At 34.9% G+C, this 19,228-nt stretch overlaps 1 protein-coding gene across 4 annotated transcripts in view; it reads left to right on the top strand.

The window, feature by feature from the left end:
* The first annotated feature begins 13,708 nt into the window (after positions 1 to 13,708).
* LOC129217384 (annexin A7-like) overlaps positions 13,709 to 19,228 on the top strand; it is a 40,113-nt gene continuing 34,593 nt past the window's right edge. For 2 of the 4 annotated variants that reach the window (XM_054851677.1, XM_054851676.1), the window contains exon 1: positions 13,709 to 13,857. In XM_054851677.1, coding sequence (XP_054707652.1) covers positions 13,837 to 13,857 — 21 coding nt within the window. In that variant the 5' untranslated portion in view covers positions 13,709 to 13,836. The remainder of the gene's footprint in view (positions 13,858 to 19,228) is intronic. The other 2 variants (XM_054851679.1, XM_054851678.1) reach the window with 1 other exon arrangement.

Here is a 19,228-nt window from a genome sequence, read left to right as displayed (position 1 = left end):
ACTAAAAGCTATGGGAGTGCGGGAATACCTGGAGTTTTAAAAAATGTCCATCTTGAGTCTCCAAAAAAGCGACCAAATGTCCCCATTTTCTAGGTTGGCGGGGACACAGGAGAGAAAAAATATCCTCTCCCCTCATGAAATTTTTATCACAAAATTGTCATGAGTAAATTTATGATCCCGCAAAGCCAAATATCTCTTTAAAATAATATTTTACAAAATTCCTGAAATTAATGGCTAAGATTATCAGAAACGTTGTCGTAATATTTATTCGCAACTCCAACGAACTATAGGGGGCACTGAAGTCACTGTCTAATGGCGGACTTAAAAACCAAAACAAACGCACATGGTAACGAAGAAAATGCTAAAAGTGTTGTGATTTTTGTTCGTACGTATGATTTTTTCGCTTTATTCTTTTTAAATTAATTTTCAAAGTCTTTTGGATATTCTGGCCCACGTAGAAAGAAATGAGAATTCAAGAAGCATTACTAAACGTCAAAGATTAATGCAAACTGCGTAGTTCGTAGTTCTAAGCAGCTATTTCCACGATGTTGGATTCGATATTTATCAATTCTTGATAAAACTAAATAATAATTGTGGTCTGACAAAAATCACAATTAATGCTAGAAAATTCAATATGACATTACAAATTGTTATCGAAGGAAGATGATACTTTTTTGCCTTGCTTGGCTAGCGCTTATTTTTTTGCATTTGTTGGCTGAGTTATTTCTCTCGAATTCCCGAATCGGTTAATTTAAAAATTTTCTGTTTCGATTTTTCTAATTTCTGAGTTACGATTTAATAGTGTCATGTTATGCAAATCATCAACAAAATTCTCACGGATATATGGTGGTAGTTTTCTTTTCAGTTGATTGACCATTATTTCTTTTCACTTATCGAATTCTGTAATCTTACTACCATTTTATTCCACTCATGATAAAAATTAAAAATGGTTTAACTAAAAACGCGAAATCTCGCCAAGGCTTCTTTGCTCGCACTATACTATAGAACTATAACCCTAAACAAATTTGGCGAAACCTTTCAGCTGAGAATAAAAGGAATAAAGTAAATTCTTTCTCGGTTATTCATTTTGTTCTACGATAATATATTCAAGAAAATATTTTGCATACTGTCCATTCCAACTAAATGCTGCTGTAAAATATGGTAAGTTTAATTAATTTAAGATTAAAAAAACCCCCTATTCTTACAAATTCATACAAAACAATAAAATTTTTTAACTTGTATAACGTTATCCAAGTTTGATAATCCAGAATTTTCGCTTTCACCAATTATTAAGGAAATAATGAAAACTAACATTATTTTGAAAAGCTCGAGAATACTACTAAGGGAAGAATTAATTTCTGTAGCTGAAAGCAAACTAAGACACATCGATTGCGTTAATAAATACTCAGAACAAACTGCCTGTGTTTACGTCAACAGACACCGTGGAGCGCAACGTGGCAATGTTTTAGTTGCATTCGCAGTTTTATAAATCACCGCAAGGTAGCGTATTCGAGCGCTGGAGTTCCGAATAACACGAAGTCTAGGTTATTGAACATTGAACCGACCTATTATATTTAACCTCTATACAAGGCCCGATTACGATTTTTGATGACGCCCTGGGCACAAACTTTTTTCGTGTTCCTCCCCCCTCCCTCACTTCCAAGTTTGAGGATTTTTTTTTTTTTACACTTAATACTGATACCTTTCAAGAGTGCAATATCAAATTACTCCAGTTTTTTAAAATTGAAACTACTTATTGGTGACCGTGCCCCATGTGTCTCTGACTTAATCTGGCACTGCGTATGCCTCAGGTGCTTTTTTAAAAAAATAATCATTTAAAAATTTGATTTTTGTTATAGGGAAATAAATTTAAGAATATGTGATGGGATAGTAAAATTAATTGTATCGCTTTGAGAGGGACGCGGAACCCCTGTACTCTCCTCGAAAATTCGCTGCTGATCTACATCTGTTACTAATAAAATAAAATTTAAATATGACATGACACAGTAAGCAAAATTTACAGCTGCAACATTGCATAAAGGCTGACGCATCAGCAAAGATGTGCAAAATGCATATACAGTAGAACCTCCCTTAAGGGACACCTCCGAATAAGGGACACCTCTATTTAAGGGACATTTTTGCCGGTCCCAGTCCCTTTGAATAGGGACTTCCATGTATTTGCCTCTAAATAAGGGACACTCTATTTAAGGGACAGTAACAGCGAAAACAAAATTACAAAAAATTATGTACAAGTGCCTAAGAAAGAGTGATTTTACTGGAATTCAAGTTTTACTTTTCCTTTAAAAATTGAGGAGAGTTGGACATTGAAATATGTCGAAGAAACAAGTATTGTACATTGTAAAAATCTTGCTGAAAGTTACGTACATGATTTGCCCACAGTGATATTTATTCAAGTAGGCTCAGGGCCAAAGAAGAGGGCACAGAAACTGACTAGCTTTTATACAAAAATTGAAATGTGAATACTAACTGATTCACAATGTCTTGCATTGTAAATTACATGACATGAAGCAAAATTCATGCAATGAATTACTCCAAAATAATTGCTTTATGGGGGAAAACTTTGGACTTACCAAATTTTTAACTCAATCATAAAAAAATTAACAAAAAATCATTAAGTGTGAATTTGATTTAGTTGTGTATGAAAAATGAAAAGTATTGATTCTTCAGTGTTAATAGTGTTTGTATCTTCATAACCAATTTATATTTAGTAAACACACTGCATGTATAAACTAAAATACCTCCGAAGAAGGGACACCTCTATTTAAGGGACATAATGTCGGGTCCCATTAGTGTCCCTTATTGAGAGGTTCTACTGTAAATACTGTCTTAACATTTTGTTATGTTACTCTATTTATTTATATTGTCAGGAGACTGCCACAACCAGAGATGTTCCCATAGGGTATAACTCCATATACGCCGTATACTCTCAAACATTTTCTTGACATTTAGCGTATACCCTCAAGCTCTGAAATTTTCATTTATATTGGGGTATATTAAGGATCATATTGGTAAACTCTTGTTTATTATAAGCAGCGAAATTCCCGTGTTTCTGAGGGTATACTCCCAGTAATCCATTACGCACAATATGAGTATGCGATCATATACGTAATATGTCATTATATGAAAATTTTTGAAGCTTGAGGGTATACGCTATATGTCTTAACAATATATGAAAGTATACGGCGTATGTGGAGTATACCCCGTGGGAACACCACTGATTAAGCACATTTGACATTCTTAAACATATATGCTACTTGAATACAGTTTTACTTGGAAATTAATTCCAATTACTCTTGCATATTTTAAAAAATAATAATGATGCATTTTATAGTTTAAAGTAAAATTGTCGTGAAACTAAAAAAAAAAGTTTTTCAAAGCGTATAAGAAAAGAAGAAAATTATTTTTATTATTTGCGTTGGATAGTGTTGATATTTCATTTCGGAGCTGTATATAGAGGAAAAGGGTGCAAATATGGGCACCCTCTTTTGTTTTTCATTAAAAGTTACTTTCAATTCGAAAAATTCTAGATTTTTGTCTTTTATTAACAACTATGACAAGTATCCTAAATGCGAGAAGGCAAAACACTGATTAATATCAATGATTTCATTTCAAAAACGACGATTTGCAAAAAGCTTTTGAAAAAGGTACAAGAAAAAAAGGGGGGGGGGGGCGTTAAAATGAGCCTCTATAAAAAAAAAAATCACCAAAAATGGTTTAAAAGCAGGATAACAATATACAAAATGATAGAGAATTTATTAATTACAGGAAAAAATATATTTGCAGAAGCAGTGATTGGAAGTAGCGGACGCTACTGTAGTAGCTATATTTTTTAGTAGTTTATAGTACAGTGCACTACTTTTGAAAAAAATTAGCATAGTAAGTAGTTCGATGCAAAAAAACAAAAAAAAAAAAAAAAATCAAGGTTCAAACGTATTTGAGTGGCTCAAATTTTACACAAGTTCATCAGTCGATGCAATTAGAATAGTAATGTAATAAAACTGTGTCATGGGCCATGCCCAAGGAATTTTTATTAATGGAACTTCTAAAAATGCAGTTGTAGGCCACTTTTGAAGACGTTAGAAGATGGGATTGGGGGGACTTTGCCCCAGAATTATTTTTATGTGGAAATCCTTAAAATGTAACTGTGGCCACCTTTAATGACGTTAGAAGAAAGGATTAAATTGAGAATTCTGCCCCAGAATTTTCGAAATTGAAGTTCCAAAAACGCAATATTAAGAAAAAGGGAAAGGTTTGGGGACCTTCTTTGTAATTTTTCGAAATTGAAGTATTTAAAATGCGATTGTTTGCCATCATTAAGTAACCTTTTTGAATCTTCGATTTCGGAAAATTTCGGGACACAGTTCCAAACATCCTCCTCTCTTTCCCCAACAGCATTGAAAGTGGTGCATAAATGAGTTTTTAGGATGTTATATAAAGGGAAGGGGATGAAAGATAAGACTTCAGGATTTTTTTTGACACTGAAGCTTCCAAAACGCAATTTTAGATGATCTTCGATAATTTTAAAGAAATGGGGGTTCGAAGGTTCTCCCACGGAAATTTCTCAAAACTGTTGAACTCCTGAAATTGAATTGCTTTTGATGAACTGACAAGAAAGATGAGGTTCCGGGGCTCTCCCGGGATTTTTTTTTTAAACAAAGTTTTAAAGCCACAAATTTTAGGCGATTTTTGATGATATTGGGATGACGGAGAGTTCGAATCCCTCCCCCAAAAATTTTTCTCAATAAAAGCCCTAGAAAAGCAAACGTGGACCATATTTAAAAATGATAAGAAGAAAAGGTTTTCAACACTCTCCCCCGGAATGCTTTTACTATTGCTCCAAAAACTCAATTTTAGACGGTCTTGAATGATATTATAACCCTAGGGGGCTCCAAAACCAATATAAGCTTTTAATATCAAGCATTAGTTAAGGGAAAAAATAATAAAATTGAAAAAAAAAAAAAAAATAAAGCTCAAAAATTTTTAGGACCTTGCCGACCCCTCCCTCCCGCCCCTAATTCGAGATTCTACACAAAAAACTTCTCTTGACAGTCTTTTTCAGGATCCCTTACGGTCAGGACTTTTTCCTTCTTTTCCCTTTCTCTTTCAAGGATTTTCCCCTTTCTCCACTTTTTGCTCAATGCCGTTCCAAGGTTTGGTTTTCGCACATAGGCCATGGCCTAGGGCCACTGCTATTTGAGAGCTTCAAATTGACTGAAACTATTTTAGCAAATGGCAAAAATTGTAATGTTTGGCCACAAGAGGGACCCGAAAAAACGTCTGGCATGTGGCTCCCGATACAAACAGGGGTTCCACGTCGATAGGTTCTAGGGGGCCCCAAAACCAATATAAGTTTTTCAAACTAAGTTTGATAAACGGAAATTTTTTTATAAAAGTGAATGAAAACAAAGCTCAAAAATTTTTGGGCCCCCTTCCAACTCCGGGCCCCCCAGCAATACTCGGTCGTGCGGTATGTAGTTACGCCAGTGAATGTAGGTCTTTCTCCAACGCTGCAGGAGTGCAGAAGTGAAGGCGGTTCGCAAGCAGAAACCATAGGTCAGCGCCACTTTAGTAGATACACCAGTAAAAAATGTTTTGCAAGCCGATGCTGGGAAACAAAAATCTGTAAAAAGGAAATTGTGTCTAACAGAGAAGAAATCAACAGACACAAATGAAAAAAAAAAAAAAAAAAAGATGCGTCCAAACAGTGCGTTCATCGGATGAAGATGATGAAGACTGGGACTCTAGTTCTGCATAGAGTGCTATAAACCGTACCAAAAAACCAACTAAACGGCTTCAGTGTCGTAATTTTGACAAATGGGCACATGACCGATGTGCTGAGTTTGGTATAATTATATGCTTGTGAAAATTGTATTTCGGACAATGATAATGATGATGATAGTTTATTAGAATAAGTCATTAATGAAGTAAATTTGTAAAGCCAAAAAGTTTTTGATTTTTAACGTGGTTAAGAATTTTGAAAATTTAGCAGAATAAACCAGATAATGTGTAAAATTCATTTCATCACTAAAATATATCTCATGTAACAACTAACCCCATATACTCTAACAACATGCCCCTTGGTGGGGTAAGTTGTTACAATCTACATCTATTCAAAAAACTTGAAATATTTTAGAGTAGTGGCTTCTAATAATTTTTTAAAAATATGTTATGAATATTAAACAACCTAGATGCATTTCAAAGTTTCACGCGTGTAAATAATTGAAATAGTTTAGCGTAAAAAAATATTGAAAAAAAAAATGTAAGAACTAACCCCGGTCTCCCCTACCTCCTACGTTTTTAAGCACTTTTATTATAATTAGCCTGGTTGTCACGGAAAAAAATCTGAGACCTGCTTTTGCTTATATCTCAGCAACTAGACCACTTAAAGACTTCGGGATTTCACTCCATGATTTGCTTAATCTTAAGGTACAACTTAACGCTTAAAAATTAAAATTCTAAAATAAAATTAATATTTCGGCTGGGATGGAAAACAGCAAATTTTATGTAATTTCCACGGAAATTTAGGTTCGTTGCTTGAGGCATTTGGGGCCCCTTATTCTCTGGTGTGCTATGCTGATATTTCTCCGGTTGGGGACATGGCTTTATTTTGACGCAGAAGATGGTTGCATGGATGTACGAGAGATGTGATTTCCTCTAACGGGAGTACCGTAATGGTTAGCCAAGGGCTCTTCAAAGTAAATTTTAAATAGAGTTTTTTAAACAATAAGTTTAAGATTGTTTTTTTCCCTTCCTACATATTTTAAGTTTTACACTCCCCCCTCCCCCGTGGTTGCTTTCTAGGCTATTTGAATGAATAAAAATAATAAAATAAAATAAAGACAATGTTAAAATGATGTTTAGAAATAAAAATATAGTGAAATAAAAATAGGAAGGAGCCTGCTCCCAGCCAGAGTGTAGTATAATAACTAGTGTCGAGACAAGGTAAGTGAACCCTAGAAGATACACACTAAAAAAAATTCGGAAACGTTTCTGAGTATATCGTGCAGCTGTGGTTCATGAAATTTTCAAAAACGTTTCTGAGTATTTCGGAATTCTCTTTCTGTAATGTCCGGAAACGTGTCTGAGTATTTCGGAATCTTCTTTCGGTAATATCCAGAAACGTGTCTGAGTATTTCGGAATCCTCTTTCTATAATTTCCAGAAATGTTTCTGAGTATTTTGGAATCCTCTTTCTGTAATTTTCAGAAACATTTCTGAGTATTTCGGAATCCTCTTTCCGTAATTTCCAGAAATGTTTCTGAGTTTTCTGTGCAGCTGTGGTTCATGAAAGTTTCGAAAACGTTTCCGAGTATTTCGGAATTCTCCAAACAATTTTCAAAAACGTTTCTGAGAATTTTGGAATCCCTTTTCCGTGATTTTTTTCAAAAAAAAATAATTCTTTACTATAGTATTGCATGCCATATCAGTTTCAATTCTTTCATATCTAAGAGCGATGAAACAAGCAATTTTAGAATCATTCGTGGATTTTTTTTTTTCTGAATTTCTAATGACAAATAGCATGGTTAACTGCATAACATATGCACAGTTATAAATTTTTGAAAATTTATGAAATAATATAGTAGTTTCATTCCCAATCACAAAATCATCGGGGGAGGGAAGGGGAGTACTTTCTCAAAAGTGGGATTGTTTGTTAAACAATATTAAACTTCAGTTTTTCTCTCAATATTTTCAAGACAAAATTATCAACATATTGTATTTTTAATGCAGAACTTAAAAACATATCTTGTATCAAACTTGATAGCTTTTATTTTCGGATAAAATTTGACAGAACTTACCTACACTTCGAATTCCGAAATTCATTCGCGTCAAGTCAATTTCTTTGACGAACAAAGTGTACCGAAAACTACCAACAGAGAAATTGATGAATTTAAATATGACACCAAAGTCCCCCTGCTGGAACCATTCGGGTTTATTCTTCTGTTCTTGCCCTTTTCCAGTTTATCACAAATATAGATACTTAATCAAAATAGGTTACTGATTTTATTTTTAGAGTGTGTGCAAAATGCATTATATATTTTATTTATTAAAACATTGAACTCTATTACATGATTATTCCATTTCATATATACGAGAGTCCCCCCCCCCACACCATAAGAGTGATGGTGCACTCATAAAATGATATAAAGCACCCCCCCCCTTAAAAAAGCAACCCCTTGAAAATGTCAATGGCACAGTCTGCGTGGTGAACGCCACTCGTCTTCTCCCCATATGTGTATTGCATATTAATAACATAGTATTTAAAAAATGATCACTTTTAAAACGATGACATGAAATAATATTACTTTTTATTTCGGCATGTAAATGCAGCTGTTCCATTTTTGCCACTGACTCATTCCTCCTGACTGTCATACATTAAACTAGTATATCCACGAAGGAAATGTTTTTTTCGGAACAACTAATGTCAAGGAATTTTTTTATTGTTAACCACATTTAACAAAATGAATAAGCAGATGAATTAATTGCATAACTATGTTCTTACTAATAGATAACATGGTCATTTTCTAATGGTATAAATATTTTTAAATGAATGAATAAATTATAATAAAAAAAGATAAATAATACTGGCACATTTTTTGTGAAGCATATTACAATACTAGAAAATATTTGCATTATCATATTTTTAATGAATTAAACAATTGATTTTTTTTTCTTTTTGAACCAAAATGTATGTACAGCCAAGTATTTCGAAATAACTTTTCTGTGATTGCTTCTCAAATATAAATCTTATTTCTTTTGCGTAATTAATCAGTTTCAGTTGGTTACAACAAATAGTACAACGCGCACATAGGTATGTAGGATAACTTTAAATTAATTCGATAAACCCAAAAATAGTTACAATTGGAGCCTCATCAAATGCAAATCAACAAAATATAAGTGTTTATAACAACATGTTTTAAAATATTCATTAATACTTACAAGTGAACATGAGCGGAAGAAAATCTAAGTACCTCCATTACAACTGAACAAGTAATCCAAAGGGTTTCGTTTCATTAAGTATAAACACGGGTGTTGAAACTATTCACGCTTGAACACACAATATATATCTAATTATGGTCGCACTGGAAATTGTAAAGAAGCAAATGGTTATTAACTAACTTAATAGCTGCGTACATCGTCTAAAAAATCAAGGGCAGTCCAAAATGGAAAGGCGTAAAATTAATTTCGACACATTTTACTACTCTCTTGACATGAAATAACAAGCAATCCAATGCTAAACAGTTGCTGACTGCAGCAACCATAGATAAGAAAAAAATAAGTTCTCGTTATTTCCGACTCATTGGCGCCCGTGTTGGAAGGATGAAATAGGTTTCGAAGCGTTGCGTCATCACTTCCGCTTCTAGATTTCTTGAAATAACAAAAAGCTTTCTGAATAATGAGGAGTTCGCTATTAGATGAAGGATTCCTACTATTTCGGAAACGTTTCCGACATATCCAGAAACGTTTCCGAAATTTGTTACAGTGTATTTACTCACACCGTTTCGAATTTGAAACTAAGTTACCAGAGCGCGAGGCCTGCGAGAATTTGCCGGATCCAATGGATCGTAATTTGGAAGGTTATTAAGTAGTAGATTGCCCACACAGGGGATGCTGTTGTGGAATCTCTTGGCGAGCTTTTTGCAAAAGTTGTGTAGCGTCGGGATGCCAATCTCTTCCACCAGCTTGTCCGTACGGACGTACCAGGGAGGGTCGCACGCCGCTCGAACCACCACTCTCTGTAAGTTCTCAACTCGGTTTTAGAGATTGCAGACATAGCCCATATGGGCGCCTCATAGGTAATAATGGGTCTTAGGCAGGACTTATGAATGAGCAGTTTATTATCCGTTGATAAAACGCTTTTTTTTTTTGTGCAGGAGATAATTTAGTGGTTTTTTGGAGTTGAGGCACTTCTTGCATACCTCTTCAATGTGAGGTCGCCAGGTTAAATTACGGTCGAAAGTTATGCCTAAATATTTCGCCCGCTGAGATCAATCATTCGGATCGGTATAGAGATGCAGTTTAATGGGATGGAGCTCTGTTTTTCTTGTAAAAAAGCAGGTAGCTATGCTTTTGTTTGCATTAACTTTGATTTTCCAAGTCTTTAGCCAGATATCTAGCTGTGTTAGGTGGTTTTGAATTGTTGAAAAGGCTTGATAAAGATAAAGTCCCTAAACGGAGGCTAGTACGCAGGTGTCATCTGCATAAATGGCAAGATGCGTGTTGATCATGTGTGGGATATCGTTCGAGAAAATTGAGTAAACAGTTGGGCCTAAGAGGCTGCCCTGAGGCACCCCGTCCCGTATGCGTCTAGGCGTTGAGAAAGTTTCTCTCACTCGAAAGATAAAGTGCCTATTCATGAGATACGAACTGATAATGTTTATAAGTGCATTGAATGTGCCAAAGACGTTAAGTTTACCCTATCGAATTTCTTCGCTATGTCTAGGAAAAGCCCGATGGTTTTTTTCTGATGATTTTTTTCAGCTTCTCTGATTAGTTCTGTGACTCTAAGTAGTTGGTGGTTTGTAGAGTACTTCCTGCGGAAGTGGATATATTAGGATAAAAAACAGCCAATTTCATGTAATTTCCCCATTAAATGTTTAAATCATAGACTAATAACGTCTATGGTTTAAATATAATTATTATTAGTCTATGGTTTAAATATAAAACCCATTGTTATTGAATATTGAGTTTGTTTTCGACTCGACCACACGTGGATAAGTGCCTAAGAACGTATAGACACGCGAAAAATCCATAATGATGATTCCCGAGTTTATTGCAACGAATTTTCTCGTGACGTCTGTATGTACGTATGTATTTATGTGCGGATGTGCATATGTGCGGATGCGCGTTTGTATGTCGCATAACTAAAGAACGGTAAGTCCTAGAAAGTTGACATTTGGTACGTAGACTCCTAGTGGGGTCTAGTTGTGCACCTCCCCTTGGTTGCTTTCTAGTGTTTCGAAAGAGGTCTTTTGCCCCTTTTTGGAGGAAAATCATTGTTAATTTCGATGTAAACTCAAGTGGTGTTATAATTTGGCGGACACTTGGCGATATATCGCCAGTCTTTTAGGCGCCAAGTTTTGTCGCCAGCTTGGCGACAAATTTGGCGTTTTATTTTTCAATTTGGCCACTATTGGTGATATTTAGAGAGTAAACTAGGAGTAAAAAGAAGTCACGTGATGCACACATCAGCTCGTTTTAGCATAGGATCTTCCATTTTGTCTTGAAAAGTGTTTTGTCTCATTTCTTAAAAAATCGAATTTTCCGATTATTTGTTTGTTTTGCGATTGTAAAAGAACTATTGAAACTACAGACTTCGTTTTTGGCTTAAATGAAAGCCAAAAAAAAAAAAAAAAATTAAATGTACTGTAACAGTATATCCAGTTTTTTTTTTAAATTAGAAAGAAAATTCATGTCCATATTTGACGTGGAATGTGATCGAAGCATATTTTTTTAATATTTCGCCAAAAATGGCCAATTTTTGAAGTACGATTTCTCCTAAACTTTTGATCGTAAAGAACGCCATTTGAGCTTAAATTGTTTAAAATTTAATGTGCTTAAAACGGGTGTTTACATTTAGTATCAAAAACTGAATTGTTTAGGAGTTATAAAGAAAAAACTAAAAAGAGTCGAAAAATTTCGCATTTTTTTGCGGATTACACAGATAGCACAGGTTTTTGAAAACTGCAAACTTAGATTTACACTACCTTAGCTGACACAAACAACATATCAAAAAATCAGAACTACATCGTACTTTTGCGATTTTAGCCCTTTTTACTTCCTTTTACAAACGAGCTGATGTGTGCATCACATGACTTCCTTTTACTCCAATTTAATGTCATTTCCCCGTTACTGGCAATTTTAATGTGATTCAATAGTTTACTCTCTAAATATCACCAACAGTGGCCAAATTGAAATCAGATAAAAAAAAAAAATTTGTCGCCAAGTTGGCGACAAAACTTTGCGACCAAAAGACTGGCCATATATCGTCAAGTGTCCGCCAAATTATAACACCACTTGAGTTTACATCGAAATTAACAAAGATTCCCCCCCCAAAAAAGGGGCCAAAGACCCCCTTAGAAACATCCGAATACAACCAAAAGGAGAGGTGCACAACTAGACCCCACTAAGAGTCTACGCACCAAATTTCAACTTTCTAGAACATACCGTTTTTGAGTTATACGAGATACATACACACATACGCATATCCGCATATACATGCATAAAGACGTCACGAGAAAACCCGTTGTAACTAACTCGGGAATCGTCAAAATGGATATTTCGCTTGTCTATACGTTCTTAGGTACTTATCCACGTGTGGTCGAGTCGAAAAATAAAACTCAACATTCATTCGGGGGTGAGCAAAATGGAAATTAAGGTCGATTTTTGAGTGAAAATTTTTTTGCGAATACAATACTTCCTTTTTTGTAAAGGGAAGTAAAAAGTTATGATGTTTAATACAAAATGTTGTAACCGATGCACCAAATCTTTCTTGAACTATAAGAAAATCTCTTTCGGTTCTTTTCTTTACTAGCTTTAGATGAAGTAGTACTCTTAGCTGCCATTATATTTTATTAAGTTTCAAATTTAGAATAGAAAAAAAAAAAAAGAATAGAAAATACTATGTGGTTATTCCTGTAAGTTATCAAAACGAGGTCTGGACTGATACAGTGCGAAAACTTCCGTTTCAGTAATGCTAAATGAATGAACAATACTTACGCTTCACGCTTCGCTTCCGAAAATTCTCGTGTTGCTCGCTAAGAGTTCGCGTCAGCTTTCAGATACGCTACTCGTGAAAAACTTGCGTTCTATCTATTTCACGTAAGCCAAATCACTTTGTAGCGCGAGTTTACTGAATTCATAAATTGCATTTTTTTAAGTTGATTATGGGCAAATGTTCCTCTTTCATCTCGGAAATGACAAAGCCTTGCCCCCCCCCCCCCCCAAAAAAAAAATTTGCTGTTGCTATCTGTATGGTGCTTATCTGAAATTGATTCGGCTAATGTGCTTTTGTGGGTGTGGGGGTAGATCAATTGAAATATTCACTGAAAGTGTCGCGCTGAAGGAAGAAAATTTGTGTAAAGATTTCTTTTGATTGAAACTGACGTGTTCTAATCTTGCAGGTTGGTCAGAAGTTTGTAAAGAGATGGATAATTCGACCAAAAATTCCCGACATTCATCTCATAAGAAATATTTTTTCTAACATGTCGCTTCCTCTCACTTCCTTATTAGTTTTCATGCTTCAACGCAGACATAAAAATCATTTTAGGGCGACTCAATTAAAGAAAAAAAATATGAATAAAAAAAAAATAAAATAAAAAAATGCTACTTTTTAAATTCAAAAAAGTGACATACAAGTTTTCAAAAAAAATCTGAACAATTTAAAAAGTTTTAAGTGTTGGGAATTTTTTTTGGAAGGAATGAAACCAAAACTATCTGTACAAAAAAAAAAAAAAAAATCCGATGACAATTTTTGTGAAGAAATTTATTTTTTTAACATAATTTATAAAACATTAAAATGTGTTTTGCCAGTTTGCTTTAGAATATTTATTGTTAACGTATTTTCGAATTCTTTCGATCTTCGCTTGTAGAATTATCGATTTGAAGTGAAAGAAAAGGCTCAGAGATGGCGCTGTAGAAGCTTGTTTTCTCTAAAAATAAAAGGTTGCTATGAGTTGAAAAGAGGATTCTCTAATCAGAAGACATAACGGAGCCGAATAAAACTATATGCAAGTCTGTAACTGAGCTAAAAACATTGCTTCAACCGAGGTCCCTTCAACCGTGAAACCGTGAAAATTGCCGCACTCTGGGAAAGCTAATGGCTGCTGTCTATGGTAGAGTAAGTTTCTTCAAACATATATTTCTACCTTGGAATGCTTGAAAAATGACGGAAAACATTTAAGAGCTTAAGAAATATTAGAGAAATTCTGTGGTTGTTGAGATCTAGAATTAGAAAAGTTAGTGCAGGATTTGAATTATTGAAGCAATTTCAAGTTACAATCAGAAATTATGTATATATATATATATATATATATATATATATATATATATATATATGTACTCATTTCAGTTGCTCCCATTACTTATCCAAAAACTCTACTACGGAATTTGCATACGCCGAAAATAAAAAAGCTAATTAAAAAAAAATGTTTCACGATAGTGAAAAAAAAGCTTTATTTCGAATTAAAGCATAAATTAAACTTTATATATTAGATTAAGGAAACAAATACAATGTTTTTTTTTTAACTGACCCATTGTGTTTCATCGTAACATACATTTATTATAGGAGACTATAACCAGTTTAGTAAAGCTTGCTTTGAATTTAAAGCAAATTCATTTTTCAAATCTCATATTTTATTCTTATTATTTAACGAAGAAAACGCAATGTTATATGCATTGCATGTATTCTTTATTTATATTTTTACCGACTACGAGATTTAAGTACGCAAAATATGCTGGAAAATCTTAATTAATTATCTTAAATCACTGCATGTTTACAACTGTCACGCGAATTCTGCACTGTAAAAAAAATTCGGAAACGTTTCTGAGTATATCGTGCAGCTGCGGTTCATGAAAATTTCAAAAACGTTTCTGAGTATTTCGGAATTCTCTTTCTGTAATGTCCGGAAACGTGTCTGAGTATTTCGGAATCCTCTTTCTGTAATGTCCAGAAACGTGTCTGAGTATTTCGGAATCCTCTTTCTATAATTTCCAGAAATGTTTCTGAGTATTTTGGAATCCTCTTTCTGTAATTTTCAGAAACGTTTCTGAGTATTTCGGAATCCTCTTTCCGTAATTTCCAAAAATGTTTCTGAGTATTCTGTGCAGCTGTGGTTCATGAAAGTTTCGAAAACGTTTCCGAGTATTTCGGAATTCTCCAAACAATTTTCAAAAACGTTTCTGAGAATTTCGGAATCCTTTTTCCGTGATTTTTTCTAAAAAATAATTCTTTACTATAGTATTGCATGCCATATCAGTTTCAATTCTTTCATATCTAAGAGCAATGAAACAAGCAATTTTAGAATCATTCCTGGATTTTTTTTTCTGAATTTCTAATGACAAATAGCAAGGTTAACAGCATAACATATGCACAGTTATAAATTTTTGAAAATTTATGAAATAATATAGTAGTTTCATTCATAATCACAAAATCGTCGGGGGAGGGAAGGGGAGTACTTTCTCAAAAGTGGGATTGTTTGTTAAACAGTATTAAACTTCAGTTTTTCTCTCAATATTTTCAAGACAAAATTATCAACATATTGTATTTTTATTGCAGAACTTAAAAACATATCTTGTATCAAACTTGATAGCTTTTATTTCCGGATAAAATTTGACTGGACTTACCTACACTTTGCGTTCCGAAATTCGTTTACGTCAAGTCAATTTCTTTGACGAACAAAGTGTACCGAAAAGTACCAACAGAGAAATTGATGAATTTAAATATGACACCAAAGTCCCCCTGCTGGAACCATTCGGGATTATTCTTCTGTTCTTGCCCTTTTCCAGTTTATCACAAATATAGATACTTAATCAAAATAGGTTACTGATTTAGAGTGTGCGCAAAATGCATTATATATTTTATTTATTAAAACATTGATTTCTATTACATGATTATTCCATTTCATATATACGAGAGTCCCCCCCCCACACCATAAGAGTGATGGTGCACCCATAAAATGATATAAAGCGCCCCCCACCTTAAAAAAAGCAACCCCTTGAAAATGTCAATGGCACAGTCTGCGTGGTGAACGCCCCTCGTCTTCTCACCATATGTGCATTGCATATTAATAACATAGTATTTAAAAACTGATCACTTTTAAAACGATGACATGAAATAATATTACTTTTTATTTCAGCATGTAAATGCAGCTGTTCCATTTTTGCCACTGACTCATTCCTCCTGACTGTCTTACATTAAACTAGTATATCCACGAAGGAAATGTTAATTTCGGAACTAATGTCAAGGAATTTTTTTATTGTTAACCACATTTAACAAAATGAATAAGCAGATGAATTAATTTCATAACTATGTTCTTACTAATAGATAACATGGTCATTTTCTAATGGTATAAATATTTTTAAATGAATGAATAAATTATAATAAAAAAAGATAAATTATACCGGCACATTTTTTGTGAAGCATATTACAATACTAGAAAATATTTGCATTACCATATTTCTAATGAATTAAACAATTGATTTTTTTTTCTTTTTGAACCAAAATGTATGTACATCCAAATATTTCGAAATAACTTTTCTGTGATTGCTTCTCAAATATAAATCTTACTTCTTTTGCGTAATTAATCAGTTTCAGTTGGTTACAACAAATAGTACACCGCGCACATAGGTATGTAGGATAACTTTAAATTAATTCGATAAACCCAAAAACAGTTACAATTGGAGCCTCATCAAATGCAAATCAACAAAAATATAAATGTATATAACAACATGTTTTAAAATATTCATTAATACTTACAAGTGAACATGAGCGGAAGAAAATCTAAGTACCTCCATTACAACTGAATAAGTAATCCAAGGGGTTTCGTTTCATTAAGTATAAACACGGGTGTTGAAACTATTCACGCTTGAACACACAATATATATCTAATTATGGTCGCATTGGAAATTGTAAAGAAGCAAATGGTTATTAACTAACTTAATAGCTGCGTACATCGTCTAAAAAATCAAGGGCAGTCCAAAATGCAAAGGCGTAAAATTAGTTTCGACACATTTTACTACTCTCTAGACATGAAATAACAAGCAATCCAATGCTAAACAGTTGCTGACTGCAGCAACCATAGATAAGAAAAAAAAAGAAGTTCTCGTTATTTCCGACTCATTGGCGCCTGTGTTGGAAGGATGAAATAGGTTTCGAAGCGTTGCGTCATCACTTCCGCTTCTAGATATCTTGAAATAACAAAAAGCTTTCTGAATATTGAGGAGTTTGCTATTGGATGAAGGATTCCTACTATTTCGGAAACGTTTCCGATATATCTAAAAACGTTTCCGAAATTTGTTACAGTGTGAAGACGAAAATGCATAATGCATACATGTACATTACATGTGACAATGCACAATTCAATCATCTCGCATTGAAAGTTTTCGAAATTGAAGTTTAAAACGCAAATTAAGCTGTCTTTGGTGACAGTAAAGGATCTGGCGGCTTTCCTCCGGTAATTTCTCGGCACTGTTGTTTCAAAAACCCATTTTTGGCTATATTTGAAAACGATAGGGGAAACGTGAAAAAATTCCGAACTGAAATATTTTTCGGAAGTAAAATCCATTTTAGGCTATTTTTGGGAAGGAAGAGTTTTGGGGCTGGCTCCCAAGCGGATATTTCTAAAAGCGCAATTTTATGCTATCTTTGGTGACGTTAACAAAACTGGGGAAGCTTCGACGGATCGTTCGGATATTTTTCGATATTAATATCTAAAAAATACTGACTTTTGTCCACCTCACTTCGACGATTGATGGGTATATGCCCTAGCGCCGTAAAAAGTTACATAAGCCAGGCAATTTTCTCCTCTAGAGTTTTTTGGAAACTGATGTCCCAAAATCGTATTTTAGGCATTGTTTGATTACGATGGGACAAAGAGCGAGCAGTGGTTCAGTGTGTCCTCACGAACTGTTTTTTGAAACTGAAGTCAATTTCAAACTGAGGGGGGTGGGATTAGGGGCCTCTCTAAAGATGCTAATTGGTAGTATCTTTGGTAGTAATGTTAAGGAATGGATTTCGGGGCGTCCATCGCTAAAATTTCGAAAAATAAATAGGTAAAATGTCATTAAGCAATTTTTGATGACATTAAGAAGGGCTGTCCTCTGAAAACACATTTTGGATTTTAAAGCCAATATTTTCAGGCTATGTTTGATTAAGTTAAGTTCGAAGGGGGTGAATCAGAGATTTAATTGGGTCCTTAAGATCGGTGCTTCAATCAGAAAAAAATTCCGAAATTAATGTCCTAAAAATGCCATTTTTAAGCCTTCTTTAGTCTCGTCAAGGAGGTCATGGCATTCTTTTGGATCTTCGTTTTGGAGTCACGTTTAAATTTACTACCCGAGGCAAGAGCCCTGATCTGAAACTGGGCAGTTCATTCGTGATTTTAATTCGAAAAAAATGCTGTAAAGGGGGAAAAATACAAAATTTTAGTTCATTCATATACACTGGTGTGCAAAAATTAAGGACGAAGTCGAAAAATTAGCATATCAGCTGAACGAAGAGGCAGAGCGGACAGAAAGACCAATCAGGAGATTAAGTAAGGTGATGTACGGTAGCACATGTGCAGATATGCAGGCAGACGTAATGAGGGAGTGTCTGAGTAGTATAAAGCATGTTGTCGGTGTAAGATCAGTATTTCTGGCAAAGAGATTGCACGCCGTATAGCAGTTAAAATCACACAGAGTTGCTGCCTCAGCGAGAAATGGCGAATAATCAATCTGTTAGACGACATCTGGATGCTTTTACCCGAGGTCGATTCATTGGGAAGTTGGAGGAAGGCCGCAGTGTGACAAGTGTGGCTGCAGAGTTCGGAATTGCTCACAGCATCGTTTCACGACTTTGGAGACAATTTCAAACTACAGGAACAGCTATCCGGGGGTTCAGTAGTGGTCGTCCAAGAAGAACCACACCCGCAGATGACCGGTATATTGTCTTACAGGCCAGAAGAAACAGGCGGCAGACAGCGGGAGAAATCGCTAGACACACGACACAGGCGACTGGACGACCGATATCGCGTTTTACCGTGACCAGAAGACTGCACGTTGGTGGTCTGTTTGCACGACGCCCTATACGATGTGTACCTCTGACGCCTGCCCATCGGAGAAGGCGTGTGCCGGGAACTGCGGAATTGGAGAGACAATGAATAGGGACGAGTACTCTTTACAGATGAGAGCAGATTCAGTCTGAGTAGCGATTCTCATCGCATACTCATCTGGAGAGAGCGGGGAAGCCGCAATCATCCCTCGAACATCATTGAAAGGGACAGGTATGGAGAGGTCGCAGTGTTCTCGTTTGGGGAGGCATCATGCTTGGTAGTCGTACAGACTTTCACATCTTCGACGCAGGTTCAGTCAACGGGACCCGTTATTGCAACGAGATTCTTCTTCCATATGTGCGTCTTTTTAGAGGCGCTATGGGTCCGCAGTTCTCTTTCATGGACGACAATGCACCATGTCATCGCACAGTAGCTGCCGAACAGCTCTTAGAGAGTGAG

The sequence above is a fragment of the Uloborus diversus genome, chromosome 2, assembly GCF_026930045.1.
Source record: "Uloborus diversus isolate 005 chromosome 2, Udiv.v.3.1, whole genome shotgun sequence".
Taxonomy (NCBI): Eukaryota; Metazoa; Arthropoda; class Arachnida; order Araneae; family Uloboridae; genus Uloborus; species Uloborus diversus.
This window is presented reverse-complemented; position numbering and strand designations above follow the sequence as displayed.